This window comes from Astatotilapia calliptera, chromosome 10 (assembly GCF_900246225.1).
Source record: "Astatotilapia calliptera chromosome 10, fAstCal1.2, whole genome shotgun sequence".
In the NCBI taxonomy this organism is placed as follows: Eukaryota; Metazoa; Chordata; class Actinopteri; order Cichliformes; family Cichlidae; genus Astatotilapia; species Astatotilapia calliptera.
Window position 1 is genome coordinate 18999729 of NC_039311.1, and position 20863 is coordinate 19020591.

The window sequence follows — 20863 nt, forward strand, 5'->3', positions numbered from 1 at the left end:
GTATTTTGCTTATATGACAGCAACCCGTGCTTCATACAAGGATAGAAAAAACTGTTTCACAAAAAATTCCAATCAGCAGCATTTTCTGTATTAGATTATTTCTTCTATGTTCTGTTTTTATTGTCTTACATATCCAGTAAAATTTATTTATTTTACTCATTTAATCAATTTACCTTATTTAATTTACAATTTATGGTAAAAAGAAAGTATGCCCTTTTTATTCTTTGTTAGAAATAAATATGGTTCTTAGTATTTACCTTAAAATTAGATACATTAGGTAAATACACCATCATATGAACAGCAAAAAAGGTGCTGATTAACTGATCATCGGCAGGTGGGAGGACGTCTGTAAAAGCAGATGTCAACATTCCTCCAAAAATGATGTGAGAGACGGATGAAGTCATACAGGAAAAGATTACTTCAAGTTATTGCTGGTATGGAGCTTCTACAAGAGACTGAATGGGCTGGTGTACTTTTGTTTTTTGTAAGACCTTATTTTCAATGACAAGGAAATTAAAATTAAAATTTGTAATATGTTTTGTGAAGTGTTGGTAAAGAAAGAAACTAAAGAACCTAAAAAGTCCCTATTTTCTGATCTGTTCCTTTGATGTGGACAACATCCCGAACAGAATGAAAATAATTATATCTCTTTTAAAAGCTTGGACCAAAAAAAGATGGAAAATATATATTCTGTTTAAAATTACTGTAAAGTTTCTCATTCGTGCAGATTCAGAATACTTTCCTTTTGTGTAACTCTGAATCTTTCAAAAATGATCTAAAATACAAAACAAAAAACAGCATTTGCTTTGGCAGGTGATGTTTTGTCTGACAAAGAGAAGTAACCAGTAATTGTTGCTTTAGCTAAGTCAATGTTTGCCTCTGAAATTAAAAGGAGGTAGCAGTTATATGAATATTACATATACAAAAACTGAAATAAAATTTAAGTCCACAATCAGTCACACATTTAAAGAAGTTGTCCAAAGAAAGCATTTATTATGTGCGTTGTCATTTTCACAGACCAAGATGAACCACAATGATCTTCTTCTTTTGGCTGCTCAGTCTCTCCTCTTAACCAAGCTTCAACAACTCTTTCTTATATCTCAATGGTATACCTCATCATGTTTATCCAGCTTTAGGTCCTACGGTTCTGCATATAATCTTTGTAAAAACCACAAAGGTGTTAATTTTAATATCTTTTCTGACAAATAAAAACAAAAAAGCCTTGAACCAGTTCAGCTGTTTTGTTTAAAATGACTAAAATATGATTGATCAACACTTCTAATAAACATATAGTATATTTATAAATGAAAGTATGAACTTATTTTCTATTTAACATTAACAGTTTTTATTCTGTTATAATCATCTTAATCCCACACAATACAAATATCATCAGCTAAAAGTCTGATTAATGATAATACTTAGAACACGTTATTTTCCAGTAAGCCAAAAGCCTCTGTTAAGTTTAGGTAACTTTTTTTCTGTAGAGTTTTGCAACATAATGGTTATAGAAGACACTCTTGATATCTGTGCAGAATAACCTGGCCATAAATACATTTTTTGGGGCAGGTGCAGCAGGGGAATTGTTGTCATCTGTTTCCTGTGAAATGGTTGACAAGGCTCGAACTCTTCTGGCTGCATTTCTCGTCCATGCTGGGGAGGGAAACCGGCTTACTGTGCAGGGAGACCTCGTAGTAGGGACAGACTTTCAGGTGAGCAGATATAGGAGGGATGTCAGCCATATGCCACGAATCCACTGAGGAGAAGAGATGACTGAACTCCCACACCTGAAGAGAAACCAAAACAGAGTCAGGAGAAGACCAAAGGAGGAATAATTGCCATAGTATGTGATGAACTAGCTGGCTTTGTTTCTATATCTCACAAGCTTGGCTCTCCACTTGGTTCTCCCGTGTGAGTAGGTTTTCTTCTCCCAGCGGAAGGTGACCATCCCTCTCTCCTTCAGCAGAGTGGAGCACACCTGCCTCATGAGGCGGGACACCAGAGCCAGCTGGAAGAGGGACAGGCTGTCCAGGAAACTGGCCATGTGGCACAGCACCTCGTAGGGAAGAGAGCCCAAAGAGCCCCCTCTTCCTTCTGAGCTCGTGGGTGAATTGTCACCTACTAATCCTTCGAATGTTGGACGCAAGTTAAAACTCCTCAGCTCCTTACTGTACGGGAGGGAAAAAGGAGAGTGGGTGGAGTTAAAACTAAAATAAAGGAGGAGCATATGCAATAAAATCTTCCCTTTGGTGCACTCACTGTACTCAATGTTTAAGACATTAAGAGACTATTTTCATTAACAAATGAATACTTGTGGATTCATATGAGTTGTGCTCACTTGTATGTGACGGTAGCTTTATGTGTGGAAGGATGAAACCTCCTCTGACTATAGGTGCACCCCAGATACGCGAGTGGACACCGCTGCTCGAACCAACCGCTCAGACATGTGTGGATGTCACAGTGCACATTCCTGGAAAAAGAACATGGCAGTTTATACATTCATAGCACACAACCAGGGCCATTCATACACATTTTTTTTGTTTTTTGCAGGTTGTGTCTAAAAATAAAAAGACAAAAATGCGCTCATCCACAGTTGCTTCCAGTGAGAGCTTAACACTTATTACTTTAATGCTGAGGGCAGATTTTGCACAGACACCTGACATGTGTGGCGAACTCTCGTCGGTGGAAGGTGTGACCGCAGAGGAAGGTGAAGACACAGCTGGCTCTGTTGTGTCTGCTGTTCACACTCTCCGCTTGCAGCTGCAGGTGAAGCTTCAGCGGTCTGTCCACCATCACCTCAGCCAGGGTGGTCTTCCCTTTGAAAGGAGCTGAGCGAAACGAATATGTCTGCGTTCCCACGTCAATGTAGAGCCCGTCGTATGCTTTCGACTCGCTGATCTGCAGGGAGGGAAACCAGTCAGTTGCAATACCCGATCAACTATAAACCATATAAAGGTTTTCAGACTTTCCACTTTTTTTCCTGAACTGCTTGTGTGCTTGAGCATGTTATACCTTGTGACCCATGACCTCTTCCTCTGCATAGCCCAGCAGCGTGGCTGCTGCTTCATCAGTGAGCCACTCATCTTCGTTGACTCCGAGGTCCGATGTGTCCACACCGCGAGGTTCACTTTGAACCCGTGCGGCCGTGTCGTATAGATGAACACGTCGCCTGTAGTGATAGCTGTCAGGTACCTGTGAGGAAGACAAACATCAAGCGAGTACAGTGAACAGAGAACCTTTTGTGCTTTCTGATCCTGGTGGATATTTTAAAGCCAGAATGGTCAACAGCAGAGGCTGAATAACTGTTTTCTTTCTGTTTAAAAGGCTACTAAAAGTTCAAATGTCAGCTTTAATCTCATTGGTAGGATTGCACATATAGACACAGATCACTGCTTCAGCTGTGAGAGTCTCACTAGTTTGAAGTGGGTGGAACTCATTTCTACTGAACACCAATTATGAGCACTTGAATCAAATGCAGTATGCCACTTTAGTTTGGTGATGAAAAGTTCAGTTATTTTACTCACACTACAACTCATGGCTGTATCTCTGCTTACTATATATTATGTGACAATGCCTCTACAGTCCGTTTTATCTAAAAGTTAAAGCTTCCAGCAGGTTAAAGGACCATAATGGTGCATTTATAAGCTGCTCAGCGTATATACAGTGAGACAAAACGTGTGACGCCTCAGTACGAAGAAGAGGGAAACTTTGGGAAACTAAAAGATGGAACACACAGAGACATGTCAAATATCCAATATTCATTTTGTGCTTCTGTAAGTTAAAATAAAGCACTTTAGAAGTATGAAGTTTGTGCTATAACTGAACAACATCTGTAACATCTGTTTCTTCTGTACACCAGGATCTTTCACTGCTGTACAGAGAAAACCCTGTCATGCTGCTCAACCCTGGAGGGCTGGCACAGGATACAATACATCACAGAGGGCAGGTAATGCTATTAAGTCATTTTACAGGACACTGACATGATATTTTTTTTCTTACTTATGTGTTGTCCCATTAGCTTCCACCCCAGCAGTAGTGGGGATAATGTGATTTTGTCCATAAAAGTAATTTAAAGCAAAAAACGTAAAAAGTATCCCTCAAACGATTATCGAAGTTAATACTAGCATAAATATGATTATTGTAAGTATAATAAACCAGGAGATCGAAACTTTTTTTTTAAGCAAATTAAGTCATATCACTGGTCTACATGTATTTATAAAGCAGTTTGTCTTCACACCGAACGCGATAGAGGCGGCCAGAGCGTCAGGTTTACATGTAAAGTCAATGGAAAAGCGCGATGACAGCGTACCGCGTCTGGCGCGTTTGACTCGCGAAAAAAAAACACCAAGCGTGTCAGTTTTTGTGTTGCATTTTGTGCATACGCGCATATCGCGTCAACCGCTCGAGATGGAAAAATCTGAACTCCAGCGTCAAATCGTGCCGCGACAACCAATCAGGAGCCTGGTGACGTGGCTCTGACCTGGGTCAAAGGGGCAGATCCAGCCAAAGCCCTTCATTCTTCATTCAGTATGGAGGAAAAGCTCATCAGAGCCGTGGCTAATTATCCAGAGCTATATGATGCTAGCTACTACTTCTACCGAGACAGGAATAAAAAGGACCGAGCTTGGAGGCACATAAGTGAGGAGATCGGGCAACCTGGTAAGTTCATTCATTCTTCTTTTTAATTTTCAGACTGACCCGATGAAGCCGCGCAAAAGCTAGCAAGCCCGCGTACTGTCCCGCTATTTTCCCACTGATGTACAAATACCTTTCCGCTAACAAGATAATGTGTTTATTCAGAGGACATCTGCAGGAGAAAGTGGAATAGCCTCAGGGACACGTATAATAAGGAGAAGAGGAGTGGGTCTGCAGCAGGATCGGGGAGGAGATGGAAGTTCTTCGCGGTCATGGGGTTTCTGGACCCCTTCCTCACCCCGCGGGAGACAAGTGGGAATTTGGTGCGGACCGTGGAGAACTTCCCCCCCGAGGACCAGGGACAGCCCGGAGAGGCAGCAGGGGAGTGTCAGTCAGAAGGTATGTTTACAATGAGTTAATGTAGGCAGTTAATTTATGGGTGTTGTCATATAGGAATATATTTTGTTTATTAATAAACAGTATACAGTGGTCCCGCTGTTCATCCGTCACTGCCTCGCCTTTTCGCTGATTTTTTTTTTATTGCATCGTACAGCATTGCATCTGCAGCCTGATTGACAAATCTCCTCCGTGTCGTGTCTCCTGCGCTTGCCAAACGTATCATGTTTGGTTTCTATAACCATCACGTCCAATAGAAAAAACAGCACAAAAACACTCATAACTATGACCCTCATTCGGAAATACACACCTGCACCGCGAGGGAAAAAGGCGCACAAAAGTGGCGCCTTGGAAAAAGCGCGGCATAATACTTTTACGTTTTAAAATCGACAAAGGTTTGCACTTTGAGAATCAACTTGTGAGAACTGCGACTACTGTTCATGTGCTGCAATAAATGAGAGACCACTCTATATAATTTCTCTGACTATTGTCTTCAACCTGTTAACATTTAATATTGTCTTGATAGAGTCAACTGATTCTACAGCAGAGTCATCCCCTGTTGCTTCTCCTGGCTCCCCAGTCCCTGGTCCCTCCACTCCTGCTGCTGCACCCACAGGCATGTACTAAATATCTATAACCAATCTGTTTATATCCTGTTTTTTTTTTTTTGTTTGTTTGTTTTTTTTTTCTTCAATTTTGAAAATGAAAACCTAGTAGCAGCCTTCTCATTACTTTGTCTTTTTGTGCTGTGTTTTACAGGCCCACAGAGGAGGACAGCTCGAAGGCGGTTGAGGGACAGGTCCCAGGACGGTCCATCGGCGGTGGAGCTGGCCATCCTGGAGTCCCTAAAGAGGCCACGCCCGTCTCCAACAGAACATTTTCTCCTCAGCCTTGTTCCTGCTCTGGAGAGCATGCCGCCTCAGACACGAGAATTCGTGAAATTTCAAATATATAAATTAGTTTTTGAAAACAGCACAGCTGTGTTAAATTTGGAAACATTGGACCCTAATGATCAGTAGTTTTCTGATGAGGCAGCAGCTCTCCAGGGCAGAAACAATGTTGTTATTTTTCTCCTCCTTCTCCCTGAGGCTCTTCCACTCCAAGCTGGGTCCTTTTTATTCCTGTCTCTGTAAATAGTTAAATTTTATATTTATGTTTAATGTTTTTGTTAGTGAATCTATATATTTTTTCCAATAAACATTTGTAATGACTTATGTCTGTGTTCTACTACACAGCAAATGTTGACACACAACTTGACACAAGTAGAATTTATTTCATATTATACTAATGAAAAAATATACCAATACAGTGTGATGCAAAAGTTTGGGCAACCTTGTTAAAAGTAATTATTTTCCTGTACAAATTGTTGGTTGTCACAATAAAAATTGTTAGTTAAATATATCATATAGGAGACACACACAGTGATATTTGAGAAGTGAAATGAAGTTCACTGGGTTTACAGAAAGTGTGCAATAACTGTTTAAACTAAATCAAGCAGGTGCATAAATTGCCAACACAAAAAAAGAGAAATGAAATAAATATTTAGTATATATCAATGTGTGTGTCTCCTATATGATATATGCAAGTGACATTTTTTACTGTAACAGCAATTCATACAGGAAGGTTGCTCAAACTTTTGTACCAGACTGTATATAGGAACATAGTGAAGACAAGTTACTTAAGAGAGTAAAAAGAGGTTAGTTTATTTTGGAGTAGAACTCCATTTATTAAGAAAAATTGAAAAAGACAGGAACACTCTTTAGAGGTTTGTGGGTGGCTCTTAAAAGAGCCGTTGTGGGGAAGTCACTCGGACTTCAAACAGGCTACTCCTTTGGTTGCCAAGACACAGCTCCCTACGCTGAGAAGTGGGCCATGAATTTCTCCCTCACCAGGACAGCCTCTGGAGGAGTTGTTTGCTGCTACACGACCCAGGCCTTGCAACGGCTCCACCACAGCAGGTGCCACACCCCTCACAGCAGGTGCCCCACTCTCGTCCAAACAGTGCAGAAAATTGTGGAGAACACACGTTGCTTTCACACACTTCTCCGCAATTTCAGGACGGAGCTCCATTGAGCGCCGATACAACCTCTACTGTGAGGAGAGGACACTGAAGGCACCCTCCACTCTCATCCTGGCCCTGGAGTGGAGGTTCTTCTCTAGAGGGAGGAGGCGTCCAGGGAAAGGCCTCATGAGCTCACGCCACAGCAGGAACGCTTCATCAGCCACAAAGACATGGGGCTGGGCTCCACGGTGTTCTCCACCAGGTAGAGGCTGGTCAGGAGGCAGAGTCCCAGCCCGAAGAGCCTGACCAAAGGTGGAGTTGGCCAGAATACCACCGGGTCCTCCCGTACCCCCCAACATCAATAACGCGGAAGCGATACCTTGCATCCACAACAGCAAGGAGAACCATCCGGAGCTCCACAGCAGAGAGGGAAGTTCCAGCGCTGCTGGGATCCCTCTCTGCTGTGGACCGCCAGTCTCCAGGTGAAGGCACAGCCATGAAATCATCCACTAGACAGTCCCAGATGGCCGTCGCTACCTGGGGGATGATCTGGCTCACCGTGGAGACACCAACTCGAAAACTGAACGCGATGGTCCTGAAGGAGTCCCCGGTGGCAAGGAACCTGGACAAAATTGTTTAAAATTAGTGTTATGTGTACTGCAGTTACAAATACATTATTGAAATTCCAAAACACTTTTGTGATGTCAGATTTAAATTACAAAACATAAAATCTTACATAAAACATTTTGTAATTTTAATGATAATTACATAATGTATATTAGATATAATCTAAAACAGTCTGCGGGGATTATATAGAAATATTCAACTATCCCAGAATTAAACCTGGTCTAAATAAAAAAAAGGAGTGAGTATCACTACAAAGGTTAACTCACAGTGGTCCTCATACCAGTTTGCTATCAGCAAACACCGAGAGCATATATTGATATGACACCACAGCCGTGCTATCATTGTAAACACTGATAACAGCATAAATCGAATTAAATCGGGACTTGATGAGACCTTTCGAGTATCACTAGAAATATTATAAAGAGTCGTCTCTGTACCACAGTTTGCTTTCAGTAAACACCGATGCATTCACTGTTAGCATAGCACATCCATGTTAGCAGTGTATAAACGGATGGTTTAGCATATATTAGCACAGGTATCATTAAAGGACTAAGTATTAAACACTTTTACTAACCTCAAGCAGATGGACAGGCGCTCTGCAGGTAGGATTGAGCGCCTGTAGTTGGTGTCTAGGCGGAGATTCTGGGACCGATGCGGGACAGCAGGTCCTCAAACTGGCGAGTGAAAGACGTGGTATCGCTGGAATCGGCCGTCATCCAGGCGCAGCTCCTGGAGCAAATGGTGAAACTCACCAAACTGCTCACGCCTCTGGAGGACCTGATGGACCCAGGTACGGCGAGGACGTCTTTTACGCCGCTGCACTGCTCTCCACAGTACATAGAGAAGCGAGACTCTCTCTTCAAGCTCTAGCTCGACAGCTGCCATCTTGCAAAGATACCGTCTGGCACAACTTCCTCCCACATTTCCGGTTCACGCGCGTCAAAATATGCAATTTTGAGGCGCGATGGATTTTTCTTGGACACGTGTTGAGGTGCGAATGTGCACGAGTCAAATTAGAGGCGTTTGGGGCGTTTTCGCTCGCGTCTATTGCGTTTGGTGTGAACACACTGTTGATTTTAACAGTAGTTTTATGGGACCTTTTAGCTACAGCTACTTATCGATCAATTAATAGTGAGTCTCAAATCAAACAGACTCTGGACTCAGTTAACAATTATCAGTTTGTTAAACAGTAACTTATGTTGCTGCAGCCCAAGAGAAGGGTTTTATTTATCTCCCCAGTCTATGCTTAGCTTTGAAGCCACACCCACAAATATTATATAAAATCAATTAGCCAAGTTTTGAAAGATTCACTTTGTTAGTGGGGTTTTGGACACATGTAACCACTAACTATATTATATATTATATACCATTAATATTTGAACATGTGACAATTGTTCCAGTCAAAATGAAGACTGGTCTGCAACCATCTGGCAACCACTGGTGAATTACCAGCCAGTTGGCAAAGATTTGTAATTCCTTTGGTCGCTAATGTATTATTATGGTATTAGTTTGAATTGAAGTGATGGAGTTGTCTTCAAACACCGTCCAGCTACTCACTTTAAAAAGTATGACACAAATCAGAAATGGAGACTGTAATTTAAAGTTCTTTTGTTGATTTTGACCTCTTTTCTCAGAAGTTTAAGCGAGTAAGTTGAAATTTAGAAGTTTTAGAAATTTTGAATGCAGTTTTTTGTGGGACAAAGAAGCTTCCATAGCAATAAGAAACCTCAGTAAATACTATATATTTCTTTTTTACTGTAAACCTCAGCTTTGAGTGTTGGATACTTGGTAATAAGTCTGTTTGGGATTTTAACATTGTTGAGTGCAATTTGTCTTTGGTTGGAGCTTTTAGCAGCTGTTATTTGTGCTTCACTCTTAACGTTTTCATTTTCCACTTCCTGCTCTTAGTTAAAACCCAAAATCAGATGTAAAAGGAGCTCTTAAAGTCCAGTTTAGATTTTGGACTGTTTAGAACTGGTCTGAATGGTCATACACGGATGGAAATGACGTCCTAGTGGTGTCTATCCATCTATCCTCAAATGAAAAATGAGAGACGTAGTAGCATTTCTTTTCTTTTTTTTAAGTAAGGCAACAGTGGCACTTAAACATCCTGTTCTGTCCTATTTCTGTTTTACAATAAAAAAATAAATGTAGTTTCATCACCTTGAATGAGCGCAGTGTCTGGACTGGAATAGGCTCCAAGCTGCCGTACACAAAGTCTTTCTCCCTTGGAGTACAGGCCTCGATTTGTCCAAAGGCTAGCAGCATGCGACCATGATGCACCACGTACATGTTGTACTCCTGTGGTGTGAGTTCCTGCCCCAAACGGTCCAGCACTCCCTCCTGCCACGGGGCCATCCCGGTCTTACTGGTGTCCGCTGGGGGACAGTTTTTGGCAGCAGAGCTGTCATTCTCTGCGTCTGTCTGGTCCTGCCTCTCAGTCCCTTTTGGATTTCTGCCACTCTGAGTTTTTCCCTTGTCACCAACGTTTGGGTTTTGTTTGGGGTTATTCAGATTTTCCTGAGCGGCCTCACAGCCGCCTCTGTCCATGCTGAACATCATCTCGAACAGGTCATATTTATCTTTGTTGATGCCTGAACCTTGCACAGCACTGTTTGGTACAGTCTGTTCAGCACCACTATGCTCACAGGAGGTGTTTTTAGGAAGACCTGGAGAGAAAAAATAAATGAAATACACTTTTCAAAGAGAGAAACTGAACTTTACTGAGTTTCAAAAACATTCAAAAACAGTTGAAGATGTTTTAGTTTAATCCAGAAATATTCTGTGCTGATAGAAGTGTTAAGGATTTATTTATCACAAATCTATTTTTAGAGTACCTAAAACATGATTTTAATCTCACAAAAAATTCAATTTATTTTTAATCTCTCATGGGTTTTAGGTTTTCAGTAACTCTTAGGCAGATTTTGTTAGGGAAAGCATCTTTTGAAAAGCACCACTATTACCCACCATCACTGGTATCTTCGATTACGACACCATTGACTACTCCACCAGCTGCTGCTTCCTCTTTCATCTCATCATTTATTTCCTCCTCTTCCTCCTCTGTCAGCTCCGGATAGAGCGGCTTCATTTTTAGGCGGCTGTAAAGGTCTTTTTGATCGATTATGGCCATGGCAAGGTCCAGAGCCTCCTCCTGTCCCTCACTTTCTTTCACCAAGTTGTCCTGCAGGGCTTTGTGGCTGTGTGGGTTTGTGTCATCGGTCGGCCAACGGAGCCACTCCATGGTGCAGCACACCACGCTGGCCGGGCACACCTGGAGGTGGGATGCCCGTGAGGAGCGAGGCAGCTGAACAGGGCATCCGTACGCAGCATTGATGCAGGGCACCCTCACATTAGGGCAGAGCAGCAGGTGATCCTCTGCTTTGCACAGGTGGAAGAGGGCGCCACAGTGCAGACGGCAGGGGGTGACCGCACAGCACACAGAGGCCTCCACCCGAGCCCTGCAGCGGCGGCTGTAGCAGGAATCACAGTGGATGTGCTGCTGCATCCTGGAGGCCCGAGAACGCCGACTCTGATTTGGATAAGGAAAAAACCCAGAATGATTCAGTGATGACAAGATGTTTACAATATATGAAAATATGGCTCATTAAAGGTGCAATATGTGAAATTCCCTGGAATAAAGGGATGCTTCAGAACTCTATGTTGGTCTGGCATCATAGGCGTAACCTGTTTGCACTGCTTCTTGCTCTCATTTTAGCTCTCAATTTAGTCTTTAGATACAAACTGATAGCATGTGCTATTAGCATGCAAACTTTGGTGGATATCTCTACAACACAATACACATGATCTGTTGTTTCATAATCTGTTGTTAATTTAATAATATTTGAATCTTTTTTTAAATGAACCTTATTTTGAAGAGTACCACAAAAGGAGTAGGACATCACATGGATTAGGATACTTAGAGAAAGATATATGACAACCAACAAGACAAGACAGAGCAGGTAAAGAGAATAGGTGTGGTGTGAATGTGAGAGTGTGTGTTGAGTGTGAGGGTCCTCATTTCTCTTCAGTCCAAAATAAATGCACTTAGGATGGGTGAAAAAAGGGAATATAACAGTAATAATGATTGTAAAACTACTACAGAGACAGTCAGTCAGAGACTATACTCAGAGGACAGCTCTGGCACAAAAGGTCACTGAGGTCAAGAGTGATGGTTTGTAAGTGGAAATCTTTTCTATGGTGCGCATAATGCAGGAATTACAACTGTTACAAGTCCAGTTTCAGAGCTCTGGTTCACCCCCAGACCTGATCGGAGTCGGGGGACAGCCTCCTTACAGTATAAGTGGTTTGTTGATCATATTAAACTCAGAGGATCAGAGAATTTAACGATGAAAAGAGTGATGGGGGTTATCTCAGTTAGACTATATAGTTACTATATTCAAAAGGGGGTAGCTTGGAAAGGTGGGGAGTTCAAGTTACATGCATGCATGATTATTTCCATTATCTTTAAGATACAACAATGATAATCTCATAATAATACATAGATCTATTAGAGCTAGGCAATGGGGTTGTCTAGTCTTGATAGTACAATAGTAATAACACTGTCCTTAATACCACACATAAGTCATTATAATAATGAGTGGAGGACAGTGGGATATCAGAAAATAGCATTAGCAGTGAATTATCTACATTATTCTGTATCTGAATAGACATATGTATATATGAGATGGAAGCAGGTTTGTCCATTGGTTTAAATAATCTTTAAAACCAATAATCTTACATACTCCACCTTTAAAGCTCTATGAGCTTCAATCTTTAATTCAACAGCAGAAAAAGTCTGACTCACCATATTAACGGGACTTCAGCTGGTTTTCTAACTCTGTAAGAAGAAAATACAAAGCAAATGTATATGATTGACATTTCTGTCAAGCATGATATGACATGATATGACCTTTCTGTGACATCATCCCAACACTGAATAATATAGGCCACATTTAATCCACATGCAATCCATCATCACTGGTCACGTACAGTATATCAGATTGTTAAAGACAAGTAAACAAAGAAAAATGAACAAAACCGAAGCTCATATGTTGCCATAAACCATTAAAAATTTTTACTTAGTTCATCTCGCACTCATTCAAACCCACAAATATGTTTCTGTACATTTGTCTGCATAAAAGGGTGAAAAACTCCAAAGTCACACAACAGAATCCTTTGGAGAGTTCATGCTTCTCAGTCTGGTTGCTGCCAGGATGTGTCAGAGGTGTTCAAACAAAACATATTACTACCCTTTTGCACGACTTGAGAATCTAAATGTTTTCTAAACCTCTTGTCCGATCCCGAGCTGCAGAGGGGAAGTTGTAACTGGAATCTATCAAGAAATCGGTACAGACAGAGAAAGCAGAGCAACCTCTCGATTCAAACCTAGAACGACAGTCTGTGAAGCAACAGTCCTAACCACTGCACGCCATCCTGACCGGACATGGTTTTAAAAACTGAAGGAACATCTGCAAAAAAAATATTGTGAAAGTCAAAACAGTTTCCCACTGTTTTGCTTTCCTGTTCAGTAACAAGTAGACTCTGACAATAATGACCTAAAACAGGCAAAACAAGCAGGCAAATAAGTTCTGGGCAGCATTTCTACACTGATGCAGCAGCTTTTGCACTAAGCGTAAAACAAATGTCACTTGGCTCTAGTGCAGTTTTAAAGACACCCAGAACGAGCTGTGGCCTGTGTGGCTGTAAATCTCGACACGTACAAGTCAGACGAGCACTTAGATCAGCTGAAATATTTCACTTCTCCACTTTTATCACTTGTTCGAGCAGTTTCACTGGAATCCTTTCAAATTAGAGATGAAACCAGGTAATCTCAGAGAATTTCAGCACATTCACAATGGAGTCAAACCTTCTCGACGAATACCTTACCGGTTGGACAGCACGGACGAGTTGTTTTTTCTCTTTGGTTTTATAACGTTGCTTTCTGTCCCCGTGCTCTTTGAACTGGTAGGTTATAATTAGCCAAGCAGCACAAGCAGGTTCACAAGTAGAAATAACTCCGCGCTCAGCTTCTCAACATTGCTGCAGCGGGGAGCCACAGGTGCCAAACTTTATACAAGACTTCCTATCTCCGTATTCACAGCCTGAGTTTATGTGTCCGAGCACAAGTTTGTTAGTACAAGTACATTAGAACAAGTAGCTCAGCCTCTGCTGCAACAACTGCAAAATAAATTCACATTGACAGTGTTTTGACAACACTTAAATATCCACTAGAGGACTCCGTTTGGATATTAAGCAAGAATCTGCCTCGTTTTGCTGCGCGCAGAATGAAAGTAGGCAGATTTCTGATGCAAGTGTCTGAGACGACCAGTAACCCAAACCATGTCTCTGACCACCCGTATAAGATTTCTCAGTCAGTGCTGAGCTCTATTTATAACACACAAACACACATAACAGACACACATGGAAACACTTGGTCTTTAAAAGTACCAGAAGGAGTGCGAGGACTTTCTCTCCTTTCAAACCTCAAACCCTCTTCGAATCTTACGCCACAGGATTCTGCTGATATCCTCTGATTGTCCATTTACATGCACTGGGCTCAGTCTGATTAACAGTTTCCTTTCTGTTCGCAGGGCAGACCTGCAGCTTCAGAGACCTGGCACCAGAGGATCTGAAAAAATGGTATGATTTCATTTTTGCAGTCGTCAGATCCCCCCAAAAATTTCAAAACGCTGTTGGTTGTTTTTCCTTCAGCAGCTTTACATTTGTCACATGAGGTGTGTTATGTTTGTCATCTCTCCATTGAACACATATGTTGTTTGCCGAAATCCTTTTTAAACCTGTCTTGTTATACATCTATTGTTTCTACTTTTAAAAATTGACAAAAGAAGCTGGCTTAGTAAGACCTCCTGAAAAATCAGTCTGGTCTCTCTTAGTTTTTCCAAATCAGAGTGATCGTTCTTGGGCATCCAACATGCAAAAGCATGTCCAGTATGATTGTGCAACAGCACAGATTTTTCTATGATATCACTTCGTAGCTCAAGACGGGATAGTCAGTCAATGTAGCAGCCAACACGATGTGCAGAAAGAAAGTCAGGTTAGAAACAGAACGTGCGACATTGACTCCTTCTTCACCTAATTCTTCTACATATTTCAGCTTTAATGAGTTGTGTTTTAATGTCTTGTGTTGCTTTTTGAGTAAGTCATCATTCTTACACGGCTGGCTCCTCCTGTTTATTTTCTCATTCAAATCAGAGTCACCGTTCTCGGGCCTCCAAGGTGCGCCACCACATCCACTGTGATTCCTGCTACAGCCGCCGCTGCAGGGCTCGGGTAGAGGCCTCTGTGTGCTGTGCGGTCACCCCCTGCCGTCTGCTCTGTGGCGCTCTCTTCCACCTGTGCAAAGAAGAGGATCACCTGCTGCTCTGCCCTAATGTGAGGGTGCCCTGCATCAACGCTGAGTACGGCTGCCCAATCCAATTGCCTCGCTCTTCACGGGCAGCTCACCTCCAGGTGTGCCCGGCCAGCGTGGTGTGCTGCTCCATGGAGTGGAACCGCTGGCCAGCCAATGACGCCCACTCCTTCCCAAACATGGAGCTGCATGAAAACCTGCTCAGAGAAAGAGCGCAGGGAAGGTGTCTGGACCTGGCCTTGGCTCTGAAAGACCAGGACCGCCTCTTTCACTCCATGAAGATGAAGAAACTGTTCCCAGAGCTGATCCAGTGTGTGGAGGAGGAGGAGAGGAAGGAAAGGAGGATGGAGGAGGAGAGAAGGAAGGAAAAGGAGAGGAAGAAAAAGGCCATGTTGGAGAAGGAGGCAGCAGAAAGGGCAGCTGCAAAACAAGCCAGTGAGCTCGCCTGGGCCTCTTTTAACACGTACAATTTGAATGATAATACCCCTGATGACAAAGAAGAAGAAGAAGAAGAAGAAGATGAGGAGGAAGAGGTTCGGGTCGAATATGAGCAGGGGCTTACACAGGAAGAAAGAGAGGCTCTTGCAAGGGCATCAGGAATAGAGGCTGATCATCTTGAAAATTACAGCGCCTGGGAGCGAATGTTCAGCATGGAGATGGGTGGATGCAGGGAAACTGAGGGGACAGCTGTGGCAGGAAGGGGACGGGGACGGGGACTGGCTAAAGGGAGGGGGAAAGGCTTGAGCACCGTTACGGAAGAAGATAAAGCAGATACCTGTGGAGGTGCAACATCATCAAACACCTGCAAACTGCTGACCAGCACTCTGAACAAGAAGAAGTTTACATATGAGCGCCTGGAGCCAATGAAGATCATCATTGTGCGCACTTTCAAAGTCCCGACCAGCTTTTCTGCCAAGCAGAGCCGCATCCGCAACCCAGGTTTTTACAAAAGAGAGAGCAAAGCTGTGGATACCAGTGACCTGGGGGTGGCACTAGAGGCAATGCCAGTGTGGGAGGAAGTTCAGGTGAGGCAAAGAAATTGAACCTCCTTGTAGACTTTTTGTAAAATTGTCCTTTTAGACCTGCAAAGGCTTTAAAAAAGTCACTAAGGTACAGCAGAAACAAGCAGTGAACACAGCACTGATTCATTCAGATTCATTCATGCATTCAGACCTATCAGCAGACAGCTGCTTATTGTTTTAAAGGTGTGTCTTAATGTTTTGCTTGATTGCTTACTTGCTTTTAGCTTTATAGTTTTCAGTCTCTATTGACCCCAGAGGAATATATGTTGCATTCTGTTTCACGAGATAGTTGCTAATGCTGTGCATTTTGTAGTTTTGTTAGAGAGGTGACCCATGAATTCAGAATGGCTGAAAAGCTCTGTAGACAAGTCCAGTAAAGGATTTCCACAGACTCAATACCTCCTTTTGCATTACTCATAATGATTTTAAGACTTTCCATGTGCATTAGTTCTTCCTGCGCTCCCATCCACAGTCCTAAGACGTGTATGTCAAAGTAATTAAACATTATAAATGATTCAGCAACCTCATAGAGCTGAATCATTGTCCTGAATTGTAAGGTCACCTTACAACAAAATGCAACAATAATAATATTAAAAGAGATTTAAAAGCCAGGAATAATATGATTGTAAAACATATAAAGCATGATGGTTATAGCTGACACCCTGATGAAAACAGAGTTTAGCTGATGAAGGTGAATGGTAATAAGTTTGAAGCGAGAAGACAAAGTTACTGAAGTTCTTTCAGGTCATTTACAAAAATGTATGTCTATTTTCATTTTTACTTTCTTCGGTAGGTTTTAGTGCTGGGACACATGCAAAAATTATAAAATAAACCACTTAAGTTGGTTATCTAAGAGGAGAGTGTGGCTTTGCTGCAGGACAATATCAGAAAGAACTGTTGGGTTTTTTTTGTTGTTGTTGTTGTTTTTTAGGGCTTTTAATTTCTTTTTACATTTTATAAGCCGACAGTGTGAGTGAAAAAACTTCTTTCATGTTCTTGAGCAGGAATATATCTTTCTTGTACCTTCTTAGACTGTATTTTAAATCCTGGAGCATCACAAGCCAATGGAACAAAATGTGCAGAGAACAAATATTCATGTTTTCTCAAAGTACGGAGTAAACAAACAAGTGTTACTGTTTACTGATGACGTTTTCTGTCATATTTGTCATATGTTTAATAAATGAGAGTCGTTTTTGCTTTCGTTGTTGTTTAATGCTCACCAGCTACGAAGCTCCCCGATGAAATATTGCTCTGTTGTTTGATTGGCTGCTCAGGCCTCTCTGCTGTGCTCCCTGGAAAAGGAGCTGAGGGGTCACCTCATTGCAGAAAGCGTGTCCACAGACGGTCTGTTAACAGACGAAGGCACGCAGACCTACAGCTTTCTGTCGGCTCCTTTCCGGAGAAACACTTCGCTGGCCGACCTGACGGCTGTCAAACCGCTTGAGCTGCACCTTCAGCTGCAGGTGGAGAGCGTCACCAGCCGACATCACAAGGCCAGCTCTGCCTTCACCTTCCTCTGTGGACACACCTTCCAGCGCAGAGAATATGGCAAACATTACAAGTGAGTTGTTTTTTCTTAAATATTTAGGTTTTGCATCGTTTAAAGAGATTAAGACCTGAACAAGAAATACACAAAGCAGTCACTGACTCAGAATGATGCTCTAAACCCCATCTGATACTGTGAGAGCAAAGTGATCTATTTCTAATAAAAAATGTTCTGTCGTGTGCAGGAACGTCCACAGTGATATCCAGATGTGTGTAAACGGATGGTTCGAGCAGAGATGCCCGCTCGCTTACTTGGGATGCAGCTACAGCCAGAGGAGATTTCAGCCCTCCACACACGAAGCCACCATCAGCTACAAGTGAGAGAAATCACAGAGTTCATCGAAATGTAAACAAATTTAACTGTGAGCTGAAGCGTGTTAGAGGGGTACAGGGTACACATTCTAACTGCACTGTGTCCCAGTTACATTTCTAATTCACTTTCTGAGCTTTATAAACAATAAAAAAAAATCAATTCAGAGTTGTGTAGAAAATAAAAAAGCTCTTTATACAGTCATGTGATAAAGAAAGTTTACACAGGAGTGCATAGACTCCTGTGTAAACTTTAGTGCTGGGCAGAGAGTAACTGCAATAATCTGAAAAACATTTGCGAGCAACAGTGAAGTACATTTACTAATTACGTCCTTTGTACAGATGAGACCACAGTGGAGGTTTGGCAGAAACTAAGCAACATGTGAGCACAAACACCTCAAACTAACTTTAAAGCACGGTGGTGGAGGAGTGATGGTTTGCGCTTATTTTGTAGCCAAATGACCTGAGTGCACTGCAGCCACTGACTTGAACAAACAAAACCATATCAAAGTATTCAAGAGTCAAATGTGAGCCTGGGTCATGCAACAGGGCAATGATCTCAAGTACAGGGAAAGAAAGTACTTTTGCAATGACCCCGTCCAAAAACTGATTCAAATGCTGTGGTGGGAACTTAAGAGAGCCGTGCATAACCGTGCGCCCACAAACCTCCATGACACAACATTGTAAACAAGAGTGGGCAAAGATTCCTGCACAGTGATATCAAAGTCTCATAAAGTCTTGCAGAAAATGATTACTTCACGTTATTGCTGCTAAAGATGCTTCTGAATCTGAGCTGCTGAATCGTGGCGCGTGTAGATTTTTTTTTCCACACTTCTCTTTATGTCAAAGTGAATCGTGTAAATCTGCAACAACTATTTGTAACCACTTGAGGGCAGCAGAAACACACTATCAAACTGACTAGTTAAACATTTTGCACATAGTTATCTGTTCACATATCCTGCAGATGCAGAACACAGCTGTCATGTTTTGGCCTCCTTGAGTAATATTTTCTCCTTTTTGGATGTTTGTAGCTTCTACAAGCACACAAATACACTATCTGTAAGTTTAGCTCTTAATGCTTCACTCTTATATTTCATTGCTTGCAAGGTGTCCCTGATTTTGGTTTTGGGCTGTAAAATTGAAAGCATCAAACTGAACAACGCTTCAGAACTTCAGTTAATCTTTTATTTCATCACAAGTCACACTTTTAACATCACACTGTTGTGAAAATAACAAATATGATGCATAAATTAACCTTAAAGCTACTATAACTTTTATTTTAACAATCTATAACTCAGATCAGAGTCAAAGCATTTTAATCCTCTGCAAATAAAAATCCAATACTCTTTCAAAGACCACAGTTTCGTCTGTACTTTCAGCGATGATCTAGGCTGCTTCAGCCTGATTCCCACCACCTCTGTTTGCCTGGGTGACACTTCCCAGACATCCAGGAGCACGGATGCCTCCACCAGCTTTGCTTGGAGGAAGAGAGGCAGTCGAGCGGGAGGAGCGGACGACTCGCTGACCTCTCTTCCCTACGAAGTGCTGTGCCACGTGGCCAGTTTCCTGGACAGCTTTTCCCTGTCCCAGCTGGCTATGGTGTCCCACCTCATGAGGCAGGTGTGCTCCTCTCAGCTGCAGGAGAGAGGGATGGTCACCCTCCGCTGGGAGAGGAAGACCTACTCTCATGGAGGAGCCAAGTGGAGGGTGAAGCAGAGGGTAAGATTGGAGCCACGCTAACAGGACTCACAGTAGACATAATGCAAGATATTTCATGTTTATCAGAATCAGAAAGACTTTATTTATCCCCAAGGGGCAATTAAGATTAGAAGTAAATATTAGAAATAAAGGCAAGAATACAGCATAAAAGAAGGAAGATATGAGGGACGAGTGCAAGTTTGGCTTTGAGCTGGAGGCACAAGAAACCAGATGATTGTTGATCTTGTTGTCATCATGTAGCAGGGTTGCCTTGATAGTAATCAAGTGATGCTACATTTAGTTTAGAAAACACAACGCTGACGTTTCTTACCAGGCTGTTTAATTGTTGAAGGCCAAAGAAGTAATCACATGCAACATTTCACAGCAAAAAGTCAGTGAATGAATGCAATTTAACATCTTTGTAATCATGAGTCTTTTTTTCTGACTTCATGAATCACATAATTCATGCTGTGACCACTTGGAGCAGATTATATTAGAAATATTGACTTCACCCTAAAGAGCACCCTTATCTAAATATAATTGAAGCAACTTCAGAATAAATAAAAATGACAGATTGAATGGTTTCCCAGTTTGAAAAAGCAGAGGCCTGCAAATCACCTCATTTTTTAGACTACTGTAATAGTGACCATTCTGGACAATCAAAGCACTGAAAGATTTAATGTGAAATAAAATGTGAGATATCCCACTTTTGCAGTCAGGACCTTATATTTAGTTGCATCTCCATCGCTGTTCATCACTGCAGGTCTGGCAGTTCAGTACCTTGTTCTCTCCGGTGGATACGTGGTGCTTTCAGGATGTGCCGCCTATCTCAGAGCATCTAAAGGTGTGTCGTTATTATGAGAGGGAGTCCAGGACGGAGAAGATTTACCTGCCACGCATGCGAGAAGAAATCCAGCCCAACACAAGCTGCAAACCTCCCACTCTGGTTACCATGTTCCAGCAGAAGAGAATCATGATGTAGTTCACTGTAAACTGGTCTGGTTTGGGGTTTTATTGCATGTTAACTTCTTTTCCCCCTCCTTCTATTCCTATATCTCCTGCCACTGCAGTTCACTTTAAAATTACAGGAGAAAAATCACAATAAATATAAAATTAATGCTTACAGAGATAAGTTTTGGGGTCACATGTTGAACTGAATCTTAGAAACTACATATATTTAAAAATGATGTCAGAAGAGCACTGAAGTTCATTTTAATTATAAATAAATAAATCAAGCTACAGATATCTGCTGTTTTTATTCAC

General features: G+C 42.0%; 3 protein-coding genes across 3 annotated transcripts; 2 read left to right on the forward strand and 1 right to left on the reverse strand.

The window, feature by feature from the left end:
• Window positions 1-969: 969 nt before the first annotated feature.
• On the reverse strand, window positions 970-13904 carry LOC113030733 (F-box only protein 40-like). The gene is made up of 9 exons (XM_026182418.1): window positions 13544-13904; window positions 12462-12494; window positions 10625-11186; window positions 9821-10326; window positions 3010-3189; window positions 2654-2895; window positions 2336-2467; window positions 1880-2165; window positions 970-1784 (listed from the first exon to the last, which is right to left on the reverse strand). The coding sequence occupies exons 2-9, from the start codon at window positions 12462-12464 to the stop codon at window positions 1587-1589; spliced, it is 2109 nt and encodes a 702-aa protein (XP_026038203.1). The 5' UTR covers window positions 12465-12494; window positions 13544-13904; the 3' UTR covers window positions 970-1586.
• On the forward strand, window positions 4496-6131 carry LOC113030734 (uncharacterized). The gene is made up of 4 exons (XM_026182419.1): window positions 4496-4656; window positions 4798-5031; window positions 5555-5644; window positions 5788-6131. Exons 1-4 carry the CDS (start codon window positions 4527-4529, stop codon window positions 6045-6047), a joined length of 714 nt encoding a protein of 237 aa, XP_026038204.1. The 5' UTR covers window positions 4496-4526; the 3' UTR covers window positions 6048-6131.
• A 159-nt stretch (window positions 13905-14063) lies between the features above and the next one.
• On the forward strand, window positions 14064-20811 carry LOC113030732 (F-box only protein 40-like). The gene is made up of 6 exons (XM_026182417.1): window positions 14064-14296; window positions 14870-16051; window positions 17323-17609; window positions 17779-17910; window positions 19282-19621; window positions 20364-20811. Exons 1-6 carry the CDS (start codon window positions 14294-14296, stop codon window positions 20580-20582), a joined length of 2163 nt encoding a protein of 720 aa, XP_026038202.1. The 5' UTR covers window positions 14064-14293; the 3' UTR covers window positions 20583-20811.
• Window positions 20812-20863: the final 52 nt, after the last annotated feature.

Excerpts from the sequence above, each read along its gene's own strand:
- LOC113030734 (XM_026182419.1), top strand. The coding sequence starts at position 4,527 with ATGGAGGAAAAGCTCATCAGAGCCGTGGCTAATTATCCAGAGCTATAT. Across the intron at positions 5,032-5,554 it reads AGGGGAGTGTCAGTCAGAAG|AGTCAACTGATTCTACAGCA; the intron begins GTATGTTTACAA and ends TTGTCTTGATAG. Across the intron at positions 5,645-5,787 it reads TCCTGCTGCTGCACCCACAG|GCCCACAGAGGAGGACAGCT; the intron begins GCATGTACTAAA and ends TGTGTTTTACAG.
- LOC113030733 (XM_026182418.1), bottom strand. Across the intron at positions 10,327-10,624 it reads AATCGAAGATACCAGTGATG|GTCTTCCTAAAAACACCTCC; the intron begins GTGGGTAATAGT and ends TTTTCTCTCCAG. Across the intron at positions 2,166-2,335 it reads AAAGCTACCGTCACATACAA|TAAGGAGCTGAGGAGTTTTA; the intron begins GTGAGCACAACT and ends CCTCCCGTACAG.
- LOC113030732 (XM_026182417.1), top strand. Across the intron at positions 17,911-19,281 it reads GAAGCCACCATCAGCTACAA|CGATGATCTAGGCTGCTTCA; the intron begins GTGAGAGAAATC and ends CTGTACTTTCAG. Across the intron at positions 19,622-20,363 it reads AGTGGAGGGTGAAGCAGAGG|GTCTGGCAGTTCAGTACCTT; the intron begins GTAAGATTGGAG and ends TCATCACTGCAG.